General features: G+C 50.1%; 2 protein-coding genes across 4 annotated transcripts in view; both read right to left on the bottom strand.

Moving 5' to 3' along the window:
* The window catches only part of ppp3cb (protein phosphatase 3, catalytic subunit, beta isozyme), a 35,920-nt gene that overhangs the window by 6,479 nt on the left and 3,429 nt on the right, over window positions 1-26,012 (bottom strand). For all 3 annotated transcript variants that reach the window (XM_023829469.2, XM_023829467.2, XM_023829468.2), the window contains exons 2-9: window positions 18,331-18,531; window positions 15,168-15,292; window positions 13,116-13,227; window positions 11,088-11,233; window positions 10,860-10,999; window positions 2,781-2,858; window positions 2,444-2,538; window positions 250-375 (exon numbers count right to left, since the gene is read on the bottom strand). In XM_023829469.2, coding sequence (XP_023685237.1) covers window positions 250-375; window positions 2,444-2,538; window positions 2,781-2,858; window positions 10,860-10,999; window positions 11,088-11,233; window positions 13,116-13,227; window positions 15,168-15,292; window positions 18,331-18,531 — 1,023 coding nt within the window. The remainder of the gene's footprint in view (window positions 1-249; window positions 376-2,443; window positions 2,539-2,780; window positions 2,859-10,859; window positions 11,000-11,087; window positions 11,234-13,115; window positions 13,228-15,167; window positions 15,293-18,330; window positions 18,532-26,012) is intronic.
* On the bottom strand, window positions 7,843-10,715 carry LOC140593204 (uncharacterized). Its single transcript, XM_072717114.1, has 4 exons — window positions 10,654-10,715; window positions 9,899-10,500; window positions 8,919-9,508; window positions 7,843-8,031 (listed from the first exon to the last, which is right to left on the bottom strand). The coding sequence occupies exons 1-4, from the start codon at window positions 10,713-10,715 to the stop codon at window positions 7,843-7,845; spliced, it is 1,443 nt and encodes a 480-aa protein (XP_072573215.1).

Below are 26,012 nucleotides of genomic sequence, written 5' to 3'. Positions count from 1 at the left end.
CCAGTAGGACCCGAGCCGGGAACGGATCCGTCTCAGCCTAAAGCGTTGTCCCTCAGCGAATCGCAGCAGCGAAGCAATGCGCAGATGGTTAAGCGGGCTTTCCATTGTTCACCAGTTCATGAATAACACAGGGATATCGCTCCCTCGGAGGGCCGGGGGGGGGGCTTCCATTAACCACATTACAGTGCCTGGTGCAGGAACCTGGGGAGGGCAGCCGCCTACGCAGCCCAGACAGCTAAGGCACCTCACCTTTCTCTCCGACGAAGGGCAGCGACCAGGTGAAGACGTCCATGAAGTTGGGCAACCAGTAGGGGTGTGGGGAGCAGTTGAACTGCCGGATGTTCATGACGTTGTTCTCATACTTGAGGACCGCAGCTGGAAGATCAAGGCAGCAGCATGTTATACAAACACACGGGCCATCCATAGGCAGTTATACACGCACACAAACAGCACAGGCACAATGCCTTCGAGTGGCATCTGCCCAAGCAGACGTGGAGGTAGGCCTCAGTGCCACCCTGATTAAGGCGAGAAGAATGAAACACTTTCTATCATCCTAGATCATCTTCATAGATCTTCCTGGATCATTCAGTCCTAAATCATTCACTCACGCTAGATCTTTCAGTCATGCTAGATCTTTCAGTTATCCTAGAACATTCAGTCTTCCTAGATTTTTCGGGGGTTACAAGTGTGACCTTGACTTTATTCCATCCTGGTGGTACTCGCCCTGACGATGACCTCTTAGGTGCCCTTCTGTCTGGATCCACACATGCACAGATGTATGAAGACATACACATACAAACATACATGTGTTTACGCATCTACACGCACAGACGTGGCTGTGGGGGGTGGGGGTAGCATGACTGCAATTTCCCGGCCAGCTGAAGCATCAGGAGAGCAGGAAGAAAAGCGAGGATGCACCCACGCATTCCGCCTGGAGAAACACGCTATGCTCCGCCAGGCCGTCGCATTTCAGCATTAAATATGGCCCGCGGCGCAGGAAGACTGAAATGCATTGAGAGTGGCCAAGTCACAAATAATTAGAGTATGTCTTTTCCATCTCAAAATAAGGCAGAACAGACAAACATAAGCGATGCCACTCTAGAGAGCATGATGTCCGTGGAATCTGTCTCTGAAACACGGGTGGGGCAGGGAACAAGCCCCTCTACTACTGTAATGTCTGTATTGGGTATAAATCTTGTGGTGTTCAAATGTTCACACCGTGAAGAAGCCCATCAAATAGCCCCCTTGCATTCTCCAAAAATCCCTCTCGCCATTATGGAGAATCGATACAGGACAATTTGAAACACACACACACACAGGTTTGTAATTATATCTTTGTGGGGACTCTCCTCTTCATTTCTATGGAGAAAACTCGAATCCCAACATGATGACCTTAACCCCTTCCCAGCCCTAACCGTAACCATAAGTAAATACATTTTTTTCACAGATCTTTGAGGAGACCTGAAAAATGGTCCCCACAACTTCAAAATAACATGTTTTTATTACATTGTGGAGAACATTTGGTCCCCACAATGTAATATAAACATGATCCACACACACAGATACACACACACATGCTGAAACACACGCACACACAAACACACAAAGACACAAAGACACATACACACACATAAGCACATACACAGACACAAACACATGTTTGTATTCATCTCTTTGTGGGGACTCTCCATTCATTTCTATGAGATGGTTTCCCGTTGTGCATACCAAAAAGGTGGTCCCCATAATGTAATCTATGACCCCTCCCCCCCCAAACACACGCAGTCACCTACCCACCCCCCACACACAAAGCCACAGACTGTGAACTATTTTCTTATTTCAGTATTTTGTGTGAATTCAAAATAAACCAAACACCTGCCGACCCAGATAAACAGATCCTTCTATTGGATAAAAAAGACCTGAAGTATAACTAATGGTCACTGTCTGAGCAGAAAAAGCCATGGATTCAACCACCATACGATGCATGAATGCTGGGTCCACGTGGCTTTCTGATTTTGTCTCTGGCCAATCCATACGGACCCCCACAGATACCAGGCAAATGAAATCCTTCCCTCACCCTCTATCATCATCCCTCATTCTCCATTTCTAAATTCATCACTATCTAGGATTACCACGAATACAACGAGGCAGCAACACTAGATGCTGTACTGCTCGTTCCTTCCTCGTTATTACAGTATCACCCCCCCCCCCCCCCTTCTTTCACCTCCACACTCCCACCACAAGAGGGCCTCTGCTGTCGAGGGCACCCTCAGTTCACAGCACAAGTCCCATCAGCGCCATGGCAACCGTCTCCCACACGAGAAGGCGCTTCTCTCCCTCAAGACACACTTCACACTTCACCTTGCATAAGGAGGAACGGGCAACGCGATGCGCAGAGCGCTGAGCATTGGGGCGCTGAGCATTGGGGCGCTAAGCACAGGCCCACCTTTGTTGTTGTAAACATCTAGGTAGTTGGGTGCTGAGAAGATGGTGATTAAGGATGGGAAACCGGTGGTCTGGCTCTTCCGGTACATCCTGTAACTGTGAGGAGAGAAATCACGCTGGTGATGTTACACGCCACACAGCTCACCCACAAAAGCCGTTAGTGCTATCCCCTTAATGAGCTCACTCTCACGATTTACTGCAATGATAAAAATCGGCAAGGCGTTCATTAGCTACAGGACAAACTTAGAGGCGCAGATCCCGCACCAAATTGCCCACGATAGTGGAGTATTTAAAGGCACCGATGCTGGAGCAGAGGCGTCGCACGGAGCTCTACTCACCCGGCATCTTGTGCTTCATGTGCCCGGATGATTGATAATAGGTTATTGTTCTGTAGAAACTCGCATACAGCTGGGTAACTGCAGGACAGTGAAAAAGAGGGGAAGAGGGGGAGGAAGTGAGTGAGATATACAGCCTAAAGACTACGAAACTACAGTGCAAGACCGGTACATGGAATGAAGCAGTTACAGAACCTGACCTGTATCGCACAGCACAACTCAATAGGAGAGATATCCCTGACCTGTATCCCAAAATGCAACTGAACATGATACTATATAACCCTGACCTGTATTCCACAACCTAACTTAACATAACACTATATGACCATGACCTGTATCCCAGAACACAATTCAATATAACAGTACACAATTCTGAGCTGTAATGCACAACGCAAACCAACTTGACACTACGCACCTCTGACCTGTGTCACACAACCCTGACCTGTATCCCACAATAACATGCAGCTGTCACAATCTAAATTCTCTCTGAAATCTCTTAAGATACAAAGACACATCTGTCCTAAAACTCTCCTAACCGGTTCCCCAATCAGAACGATGTGAACAGAGCTGAATACCATACAAACACCACTTGGCAGAATAAACCAATATCAGCGCACTGCCCCACCCCAGACTACAGTAACACTACTGGGTTGCTGCCTATTTGTAAATTTGATTCGGTGTAATAATAATGAAATGCCTTTAGTGGCAGCCATGTTGGTATCGCATAAGCTCATGATGTGCTGTATTAAAAGAAAGATAGAAGGTCAGACACTGCAATCACATTATGCACTGCAATGTTATAATTCATCTGGGAATGTGGTTCTCGTGTTGGCTCCAACATGAATAACCATTAAAACACATCGTGATAGGATGATGGCTTTCTGTGGCCTGGTTTGCTGTGCTGCAGAGCGTGACCCCATGTCCCGAAGCCGCCTGCAGGCTCCGTCATTCAGTCTGTGCAACTTCAGCTTCCCTCCTTTTCCGAAGGGTGGAAATAATTTATTCAAATTTTTCACAGTCTAATCTCTTATAGATGGCATGTCAAGAATATCCACATCGAGACCAAAGGTTCCTCCATAGTCATGTACCTGGACTCATGAACCTGGAGTCATGAACCTGGAGTCATGAACCTGGTCAACATCTGTCCCATTTTTGAGCCTGAGTGGTACAATATCAATAAATTTATCATGAACCAATGTCCTCCTGGCCTGGAACTCTATGTAACAGTCCGTTTACTCTGCTCTGCATGACTCGAGTGAGACACCTTGCCTTTCACCTGTTGGTTCAGGGTCACTGGATCCCAGCTGAGTAAGCAGCAATATAACACTGATCGACGTGACGGACATCTCCTAACAGACAGATTATGTGGCTGCAACTGAATACATACAGAAAACAGGCAGGATCCAGAGCTTCTTTTACTGTTCAGCTGGACATTAGACCAGCTATGATGCCAGATCTAAGTGATTTTGAATAAGATGCGATTGCTGACATCGTTGGCAGAGAAAGGTGCAAGGAACCGAACCATCCTGTCAGGAGCAGCTCTGTGGCTGAAAAGACCTGGTTAATGAGAGAGGTCAGAGGTGAAGGCCTAGGCTCGTTAAAGCTAACGGGAAGGCCACGGGAAGTGCAAAGATAACAGCTCCGCACAACAGCGGTGCACAGAACGGCTTCTGTAGACACGTGGCAGAGAGTTCATCAACTCTTGAAGCAGCTCTGAGGAAAAAAGTGATTTCTATCCAATATTTAGCTACCTAAAGATGTACCTAATAAAGTGTCCACTGGGTCTATAGATACACTGCAGTTTTTTTTCTTGTCCTTGTGATTATTTAAATGGTAAAATTTCTAATAATTCCTTTGACTGGGATCTGTCTGACGCCAATGAACAATTGCATGCGTGGCAGTAAGTACTAGCCAAGGCTTGCAGGTGATACCAACATGTCTGACACAGCAACATCTGTGTGACACTATAACACTGCATACAACAGCATAATCTGTCCACCTATATACAAAGTGAATCACAGAGGATTGTATTCTGTTAGGGAGATATATAAAGACATTGCAGCTGATGCATACACATGGATATGACTCAGTATCGTGACTCAGTACAGCAAAACCTCTACAAACACATTTTAAAAGTACCCAGTACTTCTTAGACATGTCTAATAGATATATCAAACTTCACAGTAAATTCACTCACCACACAGTGTTTCTGTTCTACACAGTTTTGCAATCGGTATAGATAATCTGATCTGACAATATAGTAACATACACAAAGTAATAAACACTAAGTTACCTTAAGTATCATAATAACCTGGCCTCTTCAAAAGATAACTGGTGTAAGACATAAAGGGAGATGTGTGGGGGGGGCAGGTCAGGTGACCAGGACATGTGCTCACTTGGCTTGGACCCTATGACCCAAGATATATTTAATCATCAATATGACACTTTTATCCAAATCGACTTAGAGTAGAGGGAGGGGTTACAATTCATGTGTACTTGCTGGGATTCGAACCCATGACCTTAGTTTGGGTCTGTTAAAAGGACTGATAGCTCTGGGCTCACAGGCCTGTATCTGTATTTTACACCCACATACTGGATCCCACACGTCACACCCCGCTGCAGTATTTTCAAAGGCTGATGCTGGTTTCATTTCTGCCCCCCTGCTCGTCATTTTCTCCGAGCCGTTTCCACACCTTTTCCCAAACAAAGCCCGTATTCCTTCCCCCCACCCCCGTGTCATGTGGTTCTGCTTATGGACCCGCCCAAAGCAAGTCTGACGACTAAATACAAAAGTCAAACTAATCCACGCGCGTGATCGTTCGTCTGCTGTCATTTTGAGCAGCATTGTGCAACTAGCTGCCATAAAAAAAAATAAAAAATCACATCTGAACTATAAAATGGCAGCACAGGTCAAAAAAAAAGATGGACGATGTATTTTCCCGTGCACTGTTTTTGCACGGTGCGACACCATACTGGACTACAGTCGGCGGGAAGCACACAAAGTCCGGATTATACATTCATCTTTTCCCACTGTGCTCTGGCATACAGACTGCCATGATGGTTAATTTGAATGTCAGAAAACAAATGAGACAGAAAATGTGGTTTTGCTGAATTCCAGCCAACCAAAATACTTTTCTAATTATTTGAATGTGAAAGGTGGCAAAACAAAGCGCTTACCCATCTGTTACTACAACTGAAACAGAGAATAATGAAAAACTTAGGCCTCAGGAAAGATGCATTTCATTCTTTTAACTAACAGCAGGTAAGGAAATATAGCATTAATATTTAATATTTCCTATTTTCTCTCTTATGCCATTTCAAATGCTTGTTTCTGTTGACAATACACACCAGGGCCGTCGGCTTCTTGTTTGAATGAGAAACAGTGATTTAACAAAAACGAGAGGAACCTGCGGGACTTTTTGAGTTATAGATCATATTTGAATTATATGTTTGCTGAATAAATGAGAGTTTTGGTGTCAGTGGATGGAAGGGAATGCGGTTTTGTTTTGTGGTATTAATGCTGCAATCCATCTATCCTCCAACCACTTATCTACTGTGAGGTTGTGGTAAGTCTGGAGCCTATTACAGGAAGCATACACACACACACACACACAGACAGACACACACGGACACAGACACGGACACACACATACACACATGGACACACACATACACATAGGTTTGAATTATATCTTTGTAGGGACTCTCCATTCATTTCTACAGGGAAAACTCTAATCCCAACATGACGACCTTAACCCCTACCCAGCCCTAACCCTTAACCAAAAGTAACCAAAAAAACCAAATCTTTAATTTTTAGTTTTTTGATTGCAGTTACAGATTTTTATAAAACTGAGGTTATCCAAAAGGGGACCGAAAAAATGTACTTACAGTGTTTTATCACATTGTGGAGATATCTGGTCCCCACAATGTAATAATTACACACAAGCAAACACACACACACACACACACACACATGCCACGAGCTACTGAAGTGCTTGTTTTTGCACCACAGGAAACTAGACTATCTGGACAAAATATGGAGTGTAAATGCAAACTCCCCCCACACACAGAACGGAGGTGGAATTTAAGCCCCCAACCTGGGACATGGGAGGGCTACCCACTCAGGCATCCTGCAGGCCCATCGACTCAGCTATGCGAGCGCTTAAAGAAAGGCTACTGCAGGACCGCCATCTGAAATCTATCCGTACTAAACAGCCTCATATCTGATCTGAGGCACATTGCAGGAAGCACAGGGTGTGGGCAGCTTACTTCCATAACAAGATGTTAAACGGGTAATTCACCTCTAGACGAGAACCCGACCTCCAGAAGAGGCTCAAGAGGGGTTTAAAAGGCCCATTCCATCAGGTGTCATCAGGAGCAGCCAGCCACCGTCTTTTTACTGTAATCTGTCTTTGTTTCGTTTCCACTCTTTTCTCTGTCTCTCTCTATTTCAATATTGCTCACTCCAAATCAGATTGGAGTAGCTAGTCGTCATGGCAACGGTACTCGGCAACCCTCTCAGGATTGTGGGGCATCTCGTATTTTTCAGCTTAAAATTACCATGTGTTTAACGTGTTTCTAATACGCTGCTGCGGCCTGTTTTTTTTAGGGCTGAGGGAGCGATTCTTATTCCCCTAAAGGAAGACAAAATAATTTTCTTTTTTGACTCTGCCTTATGCATTCCTGCACAACTCCCCCCCCCCCCCACCTGCTCTATCTTTTCATCCATCTTCAGACTAACACCTCCAGTGCATCACCCCCGATGTTCTTAGACCGACATCACCTTCGTCCCTAATCTTCTCTCCTGTAGATGCTGTGTCGTCCATGAGGCCCTCGGGCCTCAGAGTAATGAGGTGTGTGTTGCCCTTGTCGCCCACATGCCACTGACCTGCTGGAAAACCAGCTGTCTGTCATTAGGTACAGTGTGCCGTTAAAGGAAAACACGGCACAATCTGATAATGACGATGACCGAAGAAGGTCGATGATCTTATGGTCTGTGTTTCTCTACGTTAATCTTTGCTCATTTTCAGCTCCTGTTTGGGCGTCTCTGTGCCCAGAAGGCGCCTCACACCGAGGCCTCATTAAAAAACATGCCAGTGTTTACCAAGAGCTGTACTAAACAGCGGACTCTGCCCAGGGAGCCGCCATTGGGTTGGGATCCGTCCTGAAATGTGACGATCGGCGAACGGCCGGAGCAGCGGCCGATGGTGTCGATGCTGTGCGGCCCTGCGGTTCCGCCCGGGCTGTTCAGTCTCTGGAGCGGAACGCACAGGCTGCACGCTACCGTACACGCAGCAGCGCTCGCGGAGAATCCAGACCCAATTAAGTGAGAGATTCGGGTTTATCCCGTTTCGGGGGAGTCATCCGCCGCGAACCTCAAGCACCTCAAGGGGGTGTGTCTGAGGGTGAGGTCAGTAATTGTTGTGCGGGTGCGGACTGTGACACAGCAAGTCTGGGGCGCGCAGCCTGCAGCGTGATCGCAAATGTCCCCCGCAGAGGAGTGAAAATGAAGGAAAGGGACACACCCTCCCGATGACACTGCAACGCTCTCCCCAACACACATTAACCCCTGAGTGGCTTCTTACCACCACATGCAGGGGTCAAAGGTCACGCAGAAATACACGCAGCCCAAAGCGAACAGCATGTCCTCCAGCTCCGGCTGCTCTGACTTTGCAAATCTAGGTTGAAGGCTGCAGGTTTAAATGCATGGGGATGTGAAGGAACTCCCCCAGCACACAGCTCCTCACTGCAGCAGGCCGGGGGGGGGGGGGGGGGGCCAAGAAGCAGGGTTGCGCCTCCTCATTAAATGCTGCCCCTCCTACATCAGATGAGATGGGATGTCTACCGGTCATTCAGTGTGTCCCCAGCATCTTTAAGTCCTAAATTTGTATGAAATCCAAACTCTCAGATGAGAAATTTCAACTTAATTTCGGATAGAGACCCCTTCTGTCATCCTCATTTATGTCCAACAAACCCATAAACAGGAGAGAAGATGCTGCTTCCCACCAGGGTCACAGCAGAACAAAGTCCACTCCCAGCTACACTACACCATCCACCCAACCCACTTCCAGCTACACTACAACATCCACCCAACCCACTTCCAGCTACACTACACCATCCACCCAATCCACTTCCAGCTACACTACACCATCCACCCAACCCACTTCCAGCTACACTACAACATCCACCCAACCCACTTCCAGCTACACTACACCATCCAACCAACCCACTTCCAGCTACACTACAACATCCACCCAACCCACTTCCAGCTACACTACAACATCCACCCAACCCACTTCCAGCTACACTACACCATCCACCCAACCCACTTCCAGCTACACTACAACATCCACCCAACCCACTTCCAGCTACACTACACCATCCACCCAACCCACTTCCAGCTACACTACAACATCCACCCAACCCACTTCCAGCTACACTACAACATCCACCCAACCCACTTCCAGCTACACTACAACATCCACCCAACCCACTTCCAGCTACACTACACCATCCACCCAACCCACTTCCAGCTACACTACACCATCCACCCAACCCACTTCCAGCTACACTACACCATCCACCCAACCCACTTCCAGCTACACTACACCATCCACCCAACCCACTTCCAGCTACACTACAACATCCACCCAACCCACTTCCAGCTACACTACACCATCCACCCAACCCACTTCCAGCTACACTACAACATCCACCCAACCCACTTCCAGCTACACTACACCATCCACCCAACCCACTTCCAGCTACACTACAACATCCACCCAACCCACTTCCAGCTACACTACACCATCCACCCAACCCACTTCCAGCTACACTACACCATCCACCCAACCCACTTCCAGCTACACTACACCATCCACCCAACCCACTTCCAGCTACACTACAACATCCACCCAACCCACTTCCAGCTACACTACAACATCCACCCAACCCACTTCCAGCTACACTACACCATCCACCCAACCCACTTCCAGCTACACTACACCATCCACCCAACCCACTTCCAGCTACACTACACCATCCACCCAACCCACTTCCAGCTACACTACACCATCCACCCAACCCACTTCCAGCTACACTACAACATCCACCCAACCCACTTCCAGCTACACTACACCATCCACCCAACCCACTTCCAGCTACACTACAACATCCACCCAACCCACTTCCAGCTACACTACACCATCCACCCAACCCACTTCCAGCTACACTACAACATCCACCCAACCCACTTCCAGCTACACTACAACATCCACCCAACCCACTTCCAGCTACACTACAACATCCACCCAACTCACTTCCAGCTACACTACAACATCCACCCAACCCGCTTCCAGCTACACTACACCATCCACCCAACCCGCTTCCAGCTACACTACACCATCCACCCAACCCGCTTCCAGCTACACTACATCCACCCAACCCACTTCCAGCTACACTACAACATCCACCCAACCCACTTCCAGCTACACTACACCATCCACCCAACCCACTTCCAGCTACACTACAACATCCACCCAACCCACTTCCAGCTACACTACAACATCCACCCAACTCACTTCCAGCTACACTACAACATCCACCCAACCCGCTTCCAGCTACACTACACCATCCACCCAACCCGCTTCCAGCTACACTACACCATCCACCCAACCCGCTTCCAGCTACACTACACCATCCACCCAACCCGCTTCCAGCTACACTACATCCACCCAACCCGCTTCCAGCTACACTAAACCATCCACCCAACCCGCTTCCAGCCAGCCCCACACACTGAACCCCACCCACCCAGTCACGCCCACCCACTAAGCCCCACCCACTTATCCTGCCTGTCACCCTGAGAGATACACACTACCTGAAATAGCTCCTGACCTCAAACCCTAAGAACACTTTACAACCTGGCAATAGTGTCGGCATCAGATCAGGCTGTAAATTTAGAGTCGTACTTCAGACGCCACACATCACATCAAGATAAAACCCCAGTGGGGCTTTTTGCTGGACTCGGAATGCAAAACCCATCACTGGATGGAGATCTGGAGATGGAACGTCTCTTGAGCTCACCTGTAGAAGTAAGAGCAGCCCCTCACGGTGTTATGGCAGAAGTACTCCTGGGTCTTCTCATTCCCAAAGTCCTCCAGGGGGTCTGACCACAGCAGGTCGCACATGGGTCCGAATGCCGGGGGCTCCTTAAACCGATCCAGCTGGGTGTGAAAAGAAGAGCAGTGAAGGGCGGGTCTGCCACCCGCCTACCACGTGGGACTGGCCCCCACGCTCCTGGCGGGTCCTCACCTTCTTTATGTCATCTAATGTGTGTACTTCCGGTGAGAGGCCACCATGGACACACAGGAACTGCTGGTTCATGAGGGCAGCCAGGGGCAGGCAGTCGAAGGCATCCATGCATGAGTCGTACACCTGCTCCGAATACTTGATTTTACCTGAGCGGAGACAGTGAGGCAGCTTGTGAGAATGCAGAAGAGGAATGGTGAACCTTTACAGAAGAACCTCACCTGGGGGGAGCCTTTGGAGGAGAACCTCACCTGGGGGGAGCCTTTGGAGGAGAACCTCACCTGGGGTGAACTTTACAGGACAACCTCACCTGGGGGGAGCCTTTGGAGGAGAACCTCACCTGGGGGGAGCCTTTACAGGAGAACCTCACCTGGGGGGGGGCTTTGGAGGAGAACCTCATCTGGGGGGAGCCTTTGGAGGAGAACCTCATCTGGGGTGAGCTTTACAGGAGAACTTCACCTGGGGGGAGCCTTTGGAGGAGAACCTCATCTGGGGGGAGCCTTTACAGGACAACCTCACCTGGGGTGAGCCATTATAGGAGAACCGTACCTGGAGCAGGCCTTTGGAGGAGAACCTTACCTGGGGCAGGCCTTTATAGGAGAACCTTACCTGGGGCAAGCCTTTATAGGAGAACCTCACCTGCAGCAGGCCTTTGGAGAACCTCACCTGGGGTGAGCCTTTACAGGAGAACCTCATCTGAGGTGAGCCTTTGGAGGAGAACCTCACCTGGGCCAAGCCTTTACAGAGGCCTAGTTGCTCCATTACAGAGCCTGTCCAGACCTCTCCACCCTGAAGCCCCATTTAATCGCACACCTACCTGGCCCCTCCTGTCTTCTCCACACTGGATTCCTGAGCCTTCCATTATGGAAGCCATCCAAACCACCCCACAGTATATATTAACTTAGGTTCACCCTGATTTCTGCACCATGGAGCCTAACTCTCCCACGATAACCTGCGCACCCAGGGTCACGTCGAACCTGGGGCCCCTGCATGGAAACCTGACGCGAATGCCCCTCTTATCATAAACACCGCGCCCAGCTCCTTTAAATGTGTCCCACAGCATCATGTGCACAGCAGGACTCCTGCTTGCATCGACACCACGCATTGTGGTTTTGCTGGGAGGAGAGGATCTGCCAGTCTGTAGCTTGTCACCTTCTCAAGTCCCAGTACATTCATCTGCCTGGTGTGGAACGAGCTTATTAGCACATTAACTCCTGCATCACTCAGAGGACGGTGCTCTCTCCGACACCCACGCAGACGTGCAGGCGCTCGTGAAGGCATGTCCCCATCTCCGGCCCGCACCTCGACTGGCTCAATGCATGTCAGGATCAGTCCGGTCCTAAATAAAGCCCCACCCCTTTCCCCCCCCCCACCCTGCATGAGGCGAGTGGCAGTGACACGCGGCAGGCAGTAATTGAGGGCGTCTGGTGCTTTGGATTCCCCATCAGGGAAATCAGCATCGCTGTCGCAGGGCCAGTCATTAACATGAAAATTAATTTGCAGTTAATCACCTTCTCTGTGTCTGACAGGACTGTGCTCCAGAAACTCAGCCTTCCTGAGCACAGCGTCAGTGTTGAGGGCCAGGCGGGACGGGGGAGAGGGCAGGAATGGCAAAGCGAGGAGGGGAAACGCAGCCCATATTACCTCAGAGTAAACACTTCTCATTGGATGGCATGACTAAGTTCTGAAGAAGAATTCTCTCTCTCCCAAAGGCAGATTTATGAAACTCCTGCTTTATTATTTTCTTTTTTTCTGCCTGCTTACAGGAGCCTCTGTCGCCTCAGAACAGAAGATTACCCTGATTCGCATCACTGCCGAACAATCCAGCCACAGAAACGCGCTCCGTGCTTAGGCATTTCCTGACCATTTAGGGAAAAAGACGTGCGGTCAGCACCTCGCCATCGCAATGACCCTCCCGTCTGCGGGTGCGGCCGTCGCAAAGTCGTGGCGTAACAGCCGAGAAGATGCAAGAAAACAGCGTAATGTCGCGGACGGCGTGGCAGTGCCCAGCCAGAGCACGGCGGTACTCACATTCTTGTTTAAAAGTGAAATACTCTGTCAAGTGTCTACATTCGTGGTTTCCCCGTAGTAGATATAACGTCTTCGGATAGAGGATTTTCAGGGACCAGAGGTACAGCACACACTGCAGAGGGAGAGAAAAGCGGGAAACCCACTAAGTTTAGGTGACGGACTCACCGGCGTCACATGACAACATTCATGTGAGTGTAGTTATGACACGCAACCACACAGACTGGCCTCAAACGTACACATACCACTACACACACGCCTATGAACACGCGCAAATACACCGTTTGCCCTAATTAATAATGCCCCCCAGGGCAGCGTAATTGAGTCCCTGACAGGGTATTAATGGTAACCCCGAGTCAGGCTTTCCCTGTCCGAGGCCCGGTGTCAGGGCAGCTGGGTCTGACTCGACCCAAACTCCACAGGATCCTTGCAGGCCATTTTTTAGGACACCAGAGGGCACAGATACTGTCAGCATTTATCAAGCGGGATGCAGGCGGAGGCAGAGAGTGTGTGGGGGGGCTCTGGGTAAAGGGGGGCGGTGGCTCTGACACACACACACACACACACACACACACACACACACGGAGACACACACACACACACTTGTATTCATATCTTTGTGGGGACCGTCCATTCATTTCTATGGGGAAAAACCCTAATCTCAGCAATGACCGTAACCCTAACCCAACCCTAATCTTAACCAAATGTAACCAAACAAAATACGAGACTTCTGACATTTTTAGCTTTTTAATTGCAGTCACAGATTTTTATAAAATTGAGTTTGCCCTTGTGCAGACCAAAAAATGTCCCCACAAGCTCAAAATAACAGGTGTTTATCTATATTATGTATAATATATACATGCTTACACACACACACACGTCATCATGCGAGGACACACAAAACACCCACTTAAACACCAAATAACCATTTAACAGGCAGACAGAAGCACCTGCTCTCACATGCTGACGCTCACACACACACACACACACACTGATATACATAAACCGTCACACACACATACACACACACTGATATACATAAACCCTCACACACACACACACACTGATATACATAAACCCTCACCCACACACACACTGATATACATAAACCCTCACACACACACACACACTGATATACACAAACACACACACACACACACACTGATATACATAAACCCTCACACACACACACACTGATATACATAAACCCTCACACACACACACACACACTGATATACATAAACCCTCACATACACACACACACTGATATACATAAACCGTCACACACACATACACACACACTGATATACATAAACCCTCACACACACACACACACTGATATACATAAACCCTCACCCACACACACACTGATATACATAAACCCTCACACACACACACACACTGATATACACAAACACACACACACACACACACTGATATACATAAACCCTCACACACACACACACTGATATACATAAACCCTCACACACACACACACACACTGATATACATAAACCCTCACATACACACACACACTGATATACATAAACCCTCACACACACACACACACTGATATACACAAACACACACACACACACACACTGATATACATAAACCCTCACCCACACACACACTGATATACATAAACCCTCACACACACACACACACTGATATACATAAACCCTCACACACACACACACACACTGATATACATAAACCCTCACACACACACACACACACTGATATACATAAACCCTCACATACACACACACACTGATATACATAAACCCTCACATACACACACACACTGATATACATAAACCCTCACACACACACACACACTGATATACATAAACCCTCACATACACACACACACTGATATACATAAACCCTCACATACACACACACACTGATATGCATAAACCCTCACACACACACACACTGATATACATAAACCCTCACACACACACACACACACACACACACACTGATATACATAAACCCTCACACACACACACACGCCTTCACACACACGGCACCGCTGTCTCTCGTCACCTCGATGCTGAAGTATCCTCGGTCCACATAGTCCCCCAGGAAGAGGTAACGCGTAGATGCCGGGGAGCCGCCCACTTCGAACAGCTTCATCAGGTCGAAGAACTGCCCGTGGATGTCGCCGCACACTGCAAGACAGGGCAGGGGTCACGGGGCTGCAGGGGGTGTGCGGGCAGGTGTGTGTGCAGCCGTATGCGTCCCCCAGTGAGTGTAACGCGTACCTGGGTAACTGGCCCCCTCCCTCTGAGAAACGATGAAAATAAACAAATAAATAAACAAACCACTGAGCTGCTCACTCCTTCTGCGCCATCTCCGCTATTCCCGACCTTCCTCACAGACCGCGGAGCCCCTGAGTAACGATTTTGTCTTGCTGCCGCTGTTTTACGGCTCACTCACCTACTACTTAGGCCACACGTTTCGTCACGCGTGGAGATGTCAGGTGACATCACGCTACGGACTTTGGCTGGTGACAATGGTGGCATCAGTATCTCCTGTCTAAAGTCTTCAGAGACCCGCGACAGAATATCTAAGACGTCCTCAGCTAAAAATACGAGAGAACTGAACGCGCAATATCCCTTGTAATGTTAATTCCAGTGTTTCACTTACATCCATCCATCCATCCATCCATCCATCCAGTACACAGCCATTGAACCACCCCAGGAAGCACAAAGCAAAAGGCAGGGACAGCCTGGATGGGATATCAGTCCACCACATAGAAACTGCAGTTACACATGCATGTTAATTATACCTTGATCTTCAGGATTTTGTTACTCTTCTGCTTTATGGTCCATGTACACTCCTCTGTCAACATCTACATTATTTCATAACTATTACTGTATAAGTTATTATCCAGATGGTCTGACATGATATGTGGTATGTTGACTTCAGAAACACAGTTTCATGGCGATGGCCGACTAAGAAAAAACGCTTCAAAACAGTCACGCAGCCAGCCTCTGTGTTTCCATCAGTAACTAAATAAATGTTCTTGCTCAACAGCGACCCCTGTCTGTCGGAGTTTAGCATGCACTCTACGCTGCAGCCTGATAACTCACGTAACCAGCCACCCGCGTGGGACGTGACCCGTGACACAGCGGCGAATCAGGGGTGCTGCTCTTCCTTTCTCCCATCATGCACCTGTTCTTTCTCTCTCCTTGTCTCTCCGGATCTCAATAAATAGAGACAGCGTGCAGTATAGGGACCCCTCCCCACGCAGGCCAGACGCACAGGCGTGCTCCACCGTCACCCATAATGCACCGGTTACCTTACGTGACTTATAATCGACTTACTGCCTCATGTGACCCCTCTCCCAAGCCTGCTCAGCTCCGCAGACGCTAACTCGTGTCGAGTTCTCCTTATTCTCCTCTGTTTCTGCAGGCCGTGTTACATAAGACCGTCTACAGCAACCACCCAGTGGACATGGGGACTTAATGGCCGAATGGGGCGCACACACAGGGGGGGTGCTGTCGGATTTAGCCGTCCACCGAGGTTGCCGGGTTGTCTTGGGTCAGCTGTAATGCGAACAAGTCAGTCACCTCAGCCGAGTTCTAAGGCTGCTCCCTGTACCAATTAATGGAAAGAAAACACAAATTTAACAGGACTATACTGGGGAGATGGGATCCATATTGTGTCCTTTAATAATTCATATAAAATAACAGCCACACATACTCACACTGCCCTACTTTTGGGAGACTATAAGCAGAGTAGTAATAATAAGCAGCATTGACTGATACCACTTGATCGGTCTCTGTCCCTTCTAGATCTCCACCATTCTCTCCAGCTCTCTCTTCTTGACACGTTCTCTCCCCCTCTATCTCAGACATATACATGGGATGGGCAAAATAACGGAAATGTCGTGTGGAAAACGGACGAACTTTGAAGCAACTAAATCGCATTCAAGAAACCGGATACGGAGATGAGTCACGTTAAGTGGAATACCGGCTCCCGTCATGTGTTAGCTAAAAAGGCAGTTGGGAGTCACCACTGTGACATGGGAGTTTGCAATCCAGAAAGCCGATGCCCAAATCGCAGGCCATAAAGATTGCAAAATGGTTCAGCGTGCCAAGGGGAGACGTCTTGTATGCGTATGCGAACGTGGACAGACTGCACCGGTGCAAGAGAGTGGCTGTCGGAGCTGGCGGTGGGAACAGGATGGCTGTTAGACACTCAAAACGGGGTCTCCTCGAAAATGACCACAGTACTGAATCAGCACCTCTGTGAACCAGGCTCAGCAAAAATGTACATCGTTAGATGGAGTTTATTGAATGGCTGTCGTTTTGAAAACCACTTGTGTCTGAAGCCATAGCAGCACAGAGGTTGATCCCCTATCCTTGGGGAAAATACTGTTACCCCCAAAAGGTTTGTAGGTGGGGGCGACCACTGCGTAGTGCTCACTGGGTCCCATGATTGTTCTGCATTTTTGTATTTGAGTCAAGTAATATGGGGCCGTTTTACAGGACCAGGTGCACCTATAATGCAAGCACCGCTCCCTCAGGATCCTATTTCAGGATGATGATGTATATATAGATACAGATAGATGATTAAAGTGTCTGTCACTTAGTTTTACATGTTAGAGGCTATAAAAACGCTTTATCACAATAAAAACAATAGGGATCAATCAGTGTAGCGAACAGGACCCCTAATAATAATAATAATCATCATCGTAGTAATGATAATAATAATAAAAATAATAATAATAATAATAAGTCACTCCTTCCAGTGTGTGAAGTGTGCTGGGAGAGTCTTGCCACCAGTCTTGGTCTGTAACAGCGTCATGTGACCTGCACAGTCATTAAAGCGCACGCAGTCACGGCCTGGTCTCCCTCCCTCTCACTGGAGCAGAAGCCCCGGGTCGGCGGGTCCATTTACAGCACGCCGTTCCCCTCTCAGCGGGGCCAACGCCACCCCTCCCCCCTCCCCCCTGCCTCCCCACAGCGCATCCCCCCTCCCCAGCGCTCGGGCAGCAGACGGATACAGATGCCTCCTCCCAGATCCTCTCTTTTTATCCTGCTGTTTGTTTTCTTTTAACTCCTATAAGCCCACCCCCCCCACCCCCCCCAATTCTCCCAGTGCTCCAATCTGTACATTTTTTGTGTTCCTCTGCTTACTTTACCACCGCGACCCTGCTGAAGCCGCCCAACACCCCCCCCCACCATCACCACTGCCTCACCTGTGACGGGAGCCTCGATGTCCAGCATGGTCTTCTCCTGCCGCAGGATGGCGGCGCCCTCGTTGATGATGCGCAGGGCCACGGCCTCCTCCACGCGGCCCTCCTTGGTCAGGTGGGCCTTCAGCAGGTCCACACGGGGCTTCCCCTCGCAGTCGAACACCTCCTTCATGGTGAGCCGGTGGCTCAGGGGGAAGGGAACAGCTGCGGGAGGGAGATGAGACAGAATGGTTGAGGCGTGGCAGAAGGCGGGGTAAAGAATGACGTTTATGGCAAAAAAAAAAGGTTATAGGTTCACATCCCACTTGAGCTTGGGATGCAAACCTAAAACCTATTGGTGAACAAGTGCATACCCCCACAGCTCTGTAGGGTTCTGGTGTGCTGAGTGGCCAATCAGATTGCACATGTTCCCATGAGTGTGGGGCCCATTGTGCAGGGTCATGCCACGGCGGGAACACAAGGCGGTTTGATGAATGTTCTAGATTCAAAGGCCATTAAGCAATGGACAACCTGAGAAGAACATTCAGGGACCTTGTCGTGGGACCGACAGCAGCAGATTCACTCTGAAGTCGAGGTGTTTGTGTACACAACAGCAGTGGTCTGTACAGCGCCCCCGCAGGTGCAAATGGGTCAGCGCGCATCTCCTGTGTCGACGGGGAACACGCTTGTGTGTGTGTCTCCCTCGCAGCTGTGGGTGTTCATGTCTCTGCTGTGACGCAGCCTGTTTTTCTTTGAGACACACAGGACAAGCCGGGAGCATCCCAGCTGGGGCTCAGTGCGAAAGGCAGGCCTTTCCCTGCAGTCCTGTGTCTGCCCTGTGTGTGTCCTGTGTCTGTCCTGTGTCTGTCCTGTGTGTGACTATGTATGTCTGTGCTGTATATGTCTACGCTGTATGTGTCTGTGTATGTCTATGCTGTGTGTGTCTGTGTCTACCTGTGTCAGTGTCTGTGTGTGTGTGCATGTGTCTGTGCTGTGTGTGTCTGTGTGTCTATGCTTTGTGTGTCTGCATGTGTCTGTGTGTATCTGTGTTGTGTGTGGTTGTGCTGTGCATGCCAGTGAGTGACTGTGTGTCCATGTGTGTCTTTGGTGTGTATATCTGTGTGTGTCTTTGTCTCCATGTGTCTGTGTGTGTCAGTGTCTGTTTGTGTCTCCGTGTCTCTGTGCTGTGTGTGTCTGTGTTGTGTGTGTCTGTGCTGTGTGTGTCTTACTCCCTATCTGAACAGGGTGGGTGGATCCCCAGCAGAGGCAGGGCTGTGGGAGCCTCTCTGAATGCCTCTGTTCCTCACATCCCCCCCCCCCCCCCGAGAAGAGGGAGCGCTGCAGGAGCTTCTCTGAGCGCCTCTGTTTCTCACAGCAACTCCCCCCCCCCCCCCCCATTTCACCTCAGGATCCGCGGCCAGCCTAACCACTCCTGCGGTGCCGGGGGGGCGGGGGCGGGGGGGGTAAATGGGGATCACGTGTCTCCTGCCTCCCCCGCCACTACTGACACCGACCCCAAGCCTCCAACAAGCCAGGTCTTTCTCGGAACCAGAGTCGCATCCCTGCCCGTCATGGAGGACCAAAAGAGGGGTTCTTTCTAACAGAAAATAAACAGATCAGCAGATCAGAACGGAGATGGGGAGGGGGGGGGGGCAGCGGGCAGGAGCGCGAGGGAACAGTCTCTCTTCGTCCCACACAGCGGAGCTGTGCCGGATGTTGCCAGGCAACGGGAGCCAACTGATGGAATGCAGCCAGTGCAGTAGAGCCACATCACCCTCCCCCAACACGCGCACACATGCGCATGCGTGCATGTACGAGGACACACACACGCAAAGAAATACAAACACGCTTAACACAGGCGAACCCGCACCGGCGGGTGCAGAGATGCACGTACGATCAAACACGTGCACAGAGCCGGCCGCTCTCCGCATGAGCTTGGCACAAAAGCGGACAGATGTGCCTCCGACTTGGGAAGAACGTGGCATGTCATTCACACGGAACGTCCTGCCCCTTCATGCAGTCATCTTCGTTTAGTAATTAAATAAAGCGCCCATGCTACGGATAATTTAGGATGTGAGCCTCTGTGGAAGACCCTTTAATCTCACTGGAAGTCACAGATCTTCGCAGAACGGGAAAGCCCTGGAAAAGCGAGACCGCAGAAAAAGAAGAGGGAAGGAAAATGCAGCTGGAGGAAAACAAGCACATCTTCAAGGCACAAGCCTTGAGGGAACTGGACCGGGGTGGGCCAAGGGGGATGGACCGAGCCAATCCACGCCGACTCAGCCTCCCGAGTGCATCCCTGGGAAGAGGGCTCGCCGCTTTTTCTGTGTCTGTAAATGTTCTGGCCTTCCAAACTGCTGCTGGGGGACTGGCAGGAAGTCCTCTGATGGTGAACACAAACACTCTGCTCCATGAGAAAGCCCTGGCCTTCCTGCACTGTAACCCCTTACATTCCTCTTCCTGCACTGTAACCCCTCACCTTCTCCTTCCTGTACTGTAACCCCTCACCTTCCTCTTCCTGTACTGTAACCCCTTACCTTCCCCTTCCTGTACTGTAACCCCTCACCTGCCCCTTTCTGCACTATAACCCTCACCTTCCCCTTCCCGCACTGTATCCCCCCACCTTCCCCTTCCCACACTGTGTCCCCCCACCTTCCCCTTCCCGCACTGTGTCCCCCCACCTTCCCCTTCCCACACTGTGTCCCCTTCACCTTCCCCTTCCCACACTGTGTCCCCTTCACCTTCCCCGTCCCGCACTGTGTCCCCCCACCTCCCCCGTCCCGCACTGTGTCCCCCGACCTTCCCCGTCCCACACTGCGTCCCCCCACCTTCCCCTTCCCGCACTGCGTCCCCCCACCTTCCCCTTCCCACACTGTATCCCCTTCACCTTCCCCGTCCCGCACTGCGTCCCCCCACCTTCCCCTTCCCGCACTGTGTCCCCCCACCTTCCCCTTCCCGCACTGTGTCCCCCCACCTTCCCCTTCCCGCACTGCGTCCCCCCACCTTCCCCTTCCCACACTGTATCCCCTTCACCTTCCCCGTCCCGCACTGCGTCCCCCCACCTCCCCCGTCCCGCACTGCGCCCCCCCACCTTCCCCTTCCCGCACTGTGTCCCCCCACCTTCCCCTTCCCGCACTGTGTCCCCCCACCTTCCACTTCCTGCATTGTATCCCCTCACCTTCCCCTTCCCACTTGCTCCTCTCGAAGCACAGCCATACTTCCTTCCCATCACCCCAGATCTCCATGTGCTATGTAGGACCATCAGCCACTGCAGGTTGTTGTGAACCTCCCGGCTTCTCAGAGTGGACATCAGATCATGGCCACAGCTCAGCCCACTCTGTCTACAGCGAGGGATCGGTGGCTGTTTGGCAGTATCCTTGTCCTCACATGACCGTTTGACAAGCCTGTGCTGCCGTCCAGACAAGCATTAGTGTCCAGCTGCCCCTTGGCTCAGAACCAGCGTGCTCGAGACAAGACAAGGCAATGGGGCCCATCTGCTGGAATGGATACCATTGTGGGACGTGACTGGGAAGAGGCACCATGATGGAGTACCAGGAGCAGCAGCGGCCCTAACCCACGTCCGAGTGTGACATTAACCTTCATCCTGCAGGCTGGTGATGCGCAGCTCGCATACTGGGTCACGGAGGATGACTAACCCTCCCTCTGGTGAACCATGGCCCAGTGACACCTCAGCACATGACCACACCCCCTCCCACAATCCTGCCCCCTCCCCCCTTCAGGACATCCGTGCTTCTGTATATAAACAGAACATGAGTGTAGTATAATGAAGGTGCTGGCAGGGACAGTGCGTGTGTGTGTGTGTGTGTGTGTGTGTGTGTGCAAGCGCATGGTGTACCACTCATCCCCTAGTGCTTCCAACCTCTCTATCTCTCCATCTAATCACTAGGGAAGCTTCATTATGTAAGAGGTCTCTGTGCAATAAAACACTGCTGCAAACCAACACTTTAATAATTCACCCGCATTGCTAAATAAAGCCTGTAAGTGCATATCAAACATGTAGATACCCCAGCACACAAAGTTGCCCCACCCCCTCTATGGACTATCCCCCTGCCGCCCAACGAAGAGCTCGCCACTGCCAGGTGGGGAACAGTGCTGAACACCGCAACGTGAACCTCACAGTCACCACGCAACAACACACTGGACTCAGACGAGTCTGGGTGCAGTCACACACGCAGACAAACAAACAGGTCTTCAACGATGAATGTAAACAAAATCCCCTGGCATTCACCCATACAAAACATGCACCCATGTATAAAAATAACTATAGGAACTGGAGGAGAAACACTCACACATGCACACAGAGTCACACAAAAAAGCAGATGTAAGATAACCTGACCATGGGGTACTACCCACCCCCCCCCCCCCCCAAAGGAAGGCATAGCACCAGAAAGACATGGGTAGAAGCTTTCATCAGCCTCTTGTGACATTATCTGCCCATGCTTTCAAGTTACCATGATATATGTGCATCGCCAAGACCCATAGATGTTATGTGTTGACCCAGCCAGCCCCTGTGATCCGTCTGAGGGACACACATCTGTCTTAGCATCTCTGGTGTGCTGCAGTGGGACCGGGTGGGCGAGTAATCAAGACAACCAGCCCCCAGCCCCCAGAGTGCAGTAGGCAGAGGAACAGGCCATCCCCATCATGCCCAAAGCCCACCTCACCTTCGTTTCACCATCAGCCTCGACGTGGCACCTCAAGGCTGCTTAAACATACCGTTACGGCGGTAGCGACGGAACCGGCTCGCACACCGGCCCAAAGTGGGTCCGATTGTTCTGCAGGTTCCACAGCGCCTTGCGCTGCCCCACCAGTACTAACACAGATAATGCCCTAGAATCACATTTTGGAAAGTAGGGCGCTCCAAGACCCCAGAGGAATCAGACAGGGGATCATCCAGATCGCAATGGCGCCTCCTCTGGTTCCATACGTTCCTGCATGACCCATTCCCACATCTGCACCTATCCCCGACCCAAACCAGGTCAACAGCACATTACTGTCATTAACCCCCCCCCCCCCCCAACAGCACTTCCCTAACGCTCGAACCCTTCCTCCTTGCACAAAAAAGCACTTTGCAGTCTGACTCAGTAAACTGAATCAAAGCAGAAAAAAGCAAGAGATGAAAATTATTCCCAGATGCGTTGAAGAAAGTGATTTTCATGAGATATGAAGCATATAATTGCTTAAATTACAAATTACACAAATGTAAAAAGTATTATATTATGATAATGACAATAACAGTTTCTAACTGAAAAAGGAGGGAGGTGATATAATGGGTGCCCCGGGGGGGGGGGGGGGGGGGCAGATGTGACCCCAAAGTCTGCTCATTGGCTCCCTGAGCCCTGAGTGTGGGGCGTGATGGGAATATGGGCACCATGGATGCAAAGCCAGTGCTGGTCTCTAGCTATACGATCCAACATGTGTAGAGAGGCTCTTGACTGCCTCCTACAGGCAGGGAGGACTGACAGGGAGGAATAAGTATGACGCTGTCTGATTGAGAGGCGGGGACTGCGGGTGTGACCGTCAGGGAGGGGGGGGCGGTGGGAGAGTGTGAGGGGGGCAGGGGGGCGGGGGTGCAAGCAGCGGTGCTGCTGCTGCCCCTGACCCAGATCACCAGCCCTCCTCTGCAGAGCTTGCCAAGTCTCTGCAGGGGGCTCTTGAAGAGCTCCTTGAAGCTGTTGTGCAATTGGAGCTTGGCCCGTTTGTGGTGGATCACCGGTGCATTAGCATGGGGGGGGGGGGGGGGGCAGTGACGGACCCCTCGCAGCTTGGCCTCATTGCAGAGGCTGCCCACCCCCTCACCTTGCCCGAGCCACACACCTGTCCTGGGAACCATCTCAGGAGGACCTATAAATATATACGCGCGTCCACACGGACACCGTGCGCGGAAGAAGGCGGTCCAACCCTCACCTTGCTGTCGGTGCTGCTGACCTATTGCTCTGATGGCACAGTGCCTCCAGGGGGCGCCACAGCATAGCTTGTTGCTCCTCTGCATGTTGCTCTGCAACGTCGCGCTGCGGCATGCTTACGTGGGCAGGCATCCCTTCCGCAGGAAGGCACATTAAACAACGACGCTTCTTCTTGGCAGCAAAGCATCTGCTATTATTTCCTCTATATTTTGTCTGCCAATCATTAGCATAATAGTTCGAGCGGTAAATCCCCACAGCTGTAGCCTCAGGCCCAAAGTCACTCTCCTATGACACCTGTTACCAGGTAACTCTGTATTATTTGTACATTAAATGTTTTACTTGTGTGAGTCACTACAAGATAATGCATTTCATTTAAGCATACAGGGTTTAATTGTAGCGTAGGGTCGACTTGAAACCCAAGACAGGTGCTGATTGGCAAATGGTGACCGTGCTGAGTGGCTTGAAAATGTGTTGACTCCTAATTGGTCAGGCTCAATGCAAAAAATGGTGCTGATTGGAGATACAGAGAGGCGCAGTAGTCTATATGTTGTACTTTTCCTATTCCCCAGTGTGAGCAGCCAGTTGGGCATTCAAAGAGGGACACCCTGAACAGCGCTTAAGCTGGCCCACATCTGACCCCATTTCTCACATCAGCCGCAACAACATGCTCCTATCTCCTCCTGGATCAATTCCCATGCTGTTCATATCATTGCCATAAAGCAGGCAACTGCCCCTACCAATGGAGATACCCCCTCACTGCAGGGTCTCCCACAACATCCTCATCTTGGCTTTCTGGAGCCCAAAACCTTACTCCATCAGCAAACTATTCTCCATCTGAGAACTGCGTCATGACAGAAGGTGGACGTTCATCGTCCCAACATAAATGACAACCGCATCACTGATTCTACAGAAAAATAATCACTCTCAGAAATACGATGCTATAATGTGGTAGTTGCGACAGCTTTCTGCATACTGCAGGATACAGAGAACAAGGGTTCAAACGGCTGTGGAGGAAAATTTAATGAACCCATATTGGGTGTTTCTTAAAGATGTCTGTCATCATGGTGAACAGGGTAGTCATGTTTGTTACAAAACTCTGTGTCACTTCTAGAGAGAGGACAGTCTGTCATGTGTCACTGTCTTGTCCTGTAGTTTAGAAGGAAACAAATGTTCCTGACAGTGCAAGCTAGACCCTGTATGTACTGCACTGCATGCTCAGCCCTGTAATCTATTATTGCAATACAGTGAAGATGAGACATTCACTGCACAAAATAACAACCAGCTGCTGCAGACTTGTACCTGTATATGTCCAATTAAGTACAAAGAGAAATCTACTATGATAACTAAACTGATACCAAAATGAATCAACTTTGAAAATACCACTGTAATTCATGCACAAGATGTATTTCGTATCAAGATATACTGTGTGTAATATCATGATTTTAAGACACGGACACAGATGACTAGGTGTCCACAGTCTTGTGCAGCAGACGTTACACATCCCACAATAAACACATCAGCATATAGCTCATGAGAAATGGCTCTGTATGAAACCACAAACAGCGCTCTGCTGTCTTAAGCATATTAGCTGATGCTTTATAACTGACACAGCAGCGGAGCTGCACGAAGTGTGACCCACCTAGACACTCTCCTGCACGTCCTTCACCTAATTCTTAACTTAAAGTCAATCTCGGTTGCATGAGACATCACAGTGTTAACTCTTAACTCATCACAGTGTTAACTCTCTTCATTGTTAACGCATCACAGTGTTAGCTCTCC

The sequence above is a fragment of the Paramormyrops kingsleyae genome, chromosome 10, assembly GCF_048594095.1.
Source record: "Paramormyrops kingsleyae isolate MSU_618 chromosome 10, PKINGS_0.4, whole genome shotgun sequence".
NCBI lineage: Eukaryota > Metazoa > Chordata > Actinopteri > Osteoglossiformes > Mormyridae > Paramormyrops > Paramormyrops kingsleyae.
This window is presented reverse-complemented; position numbering and strand designations above follow the sequence as displayed.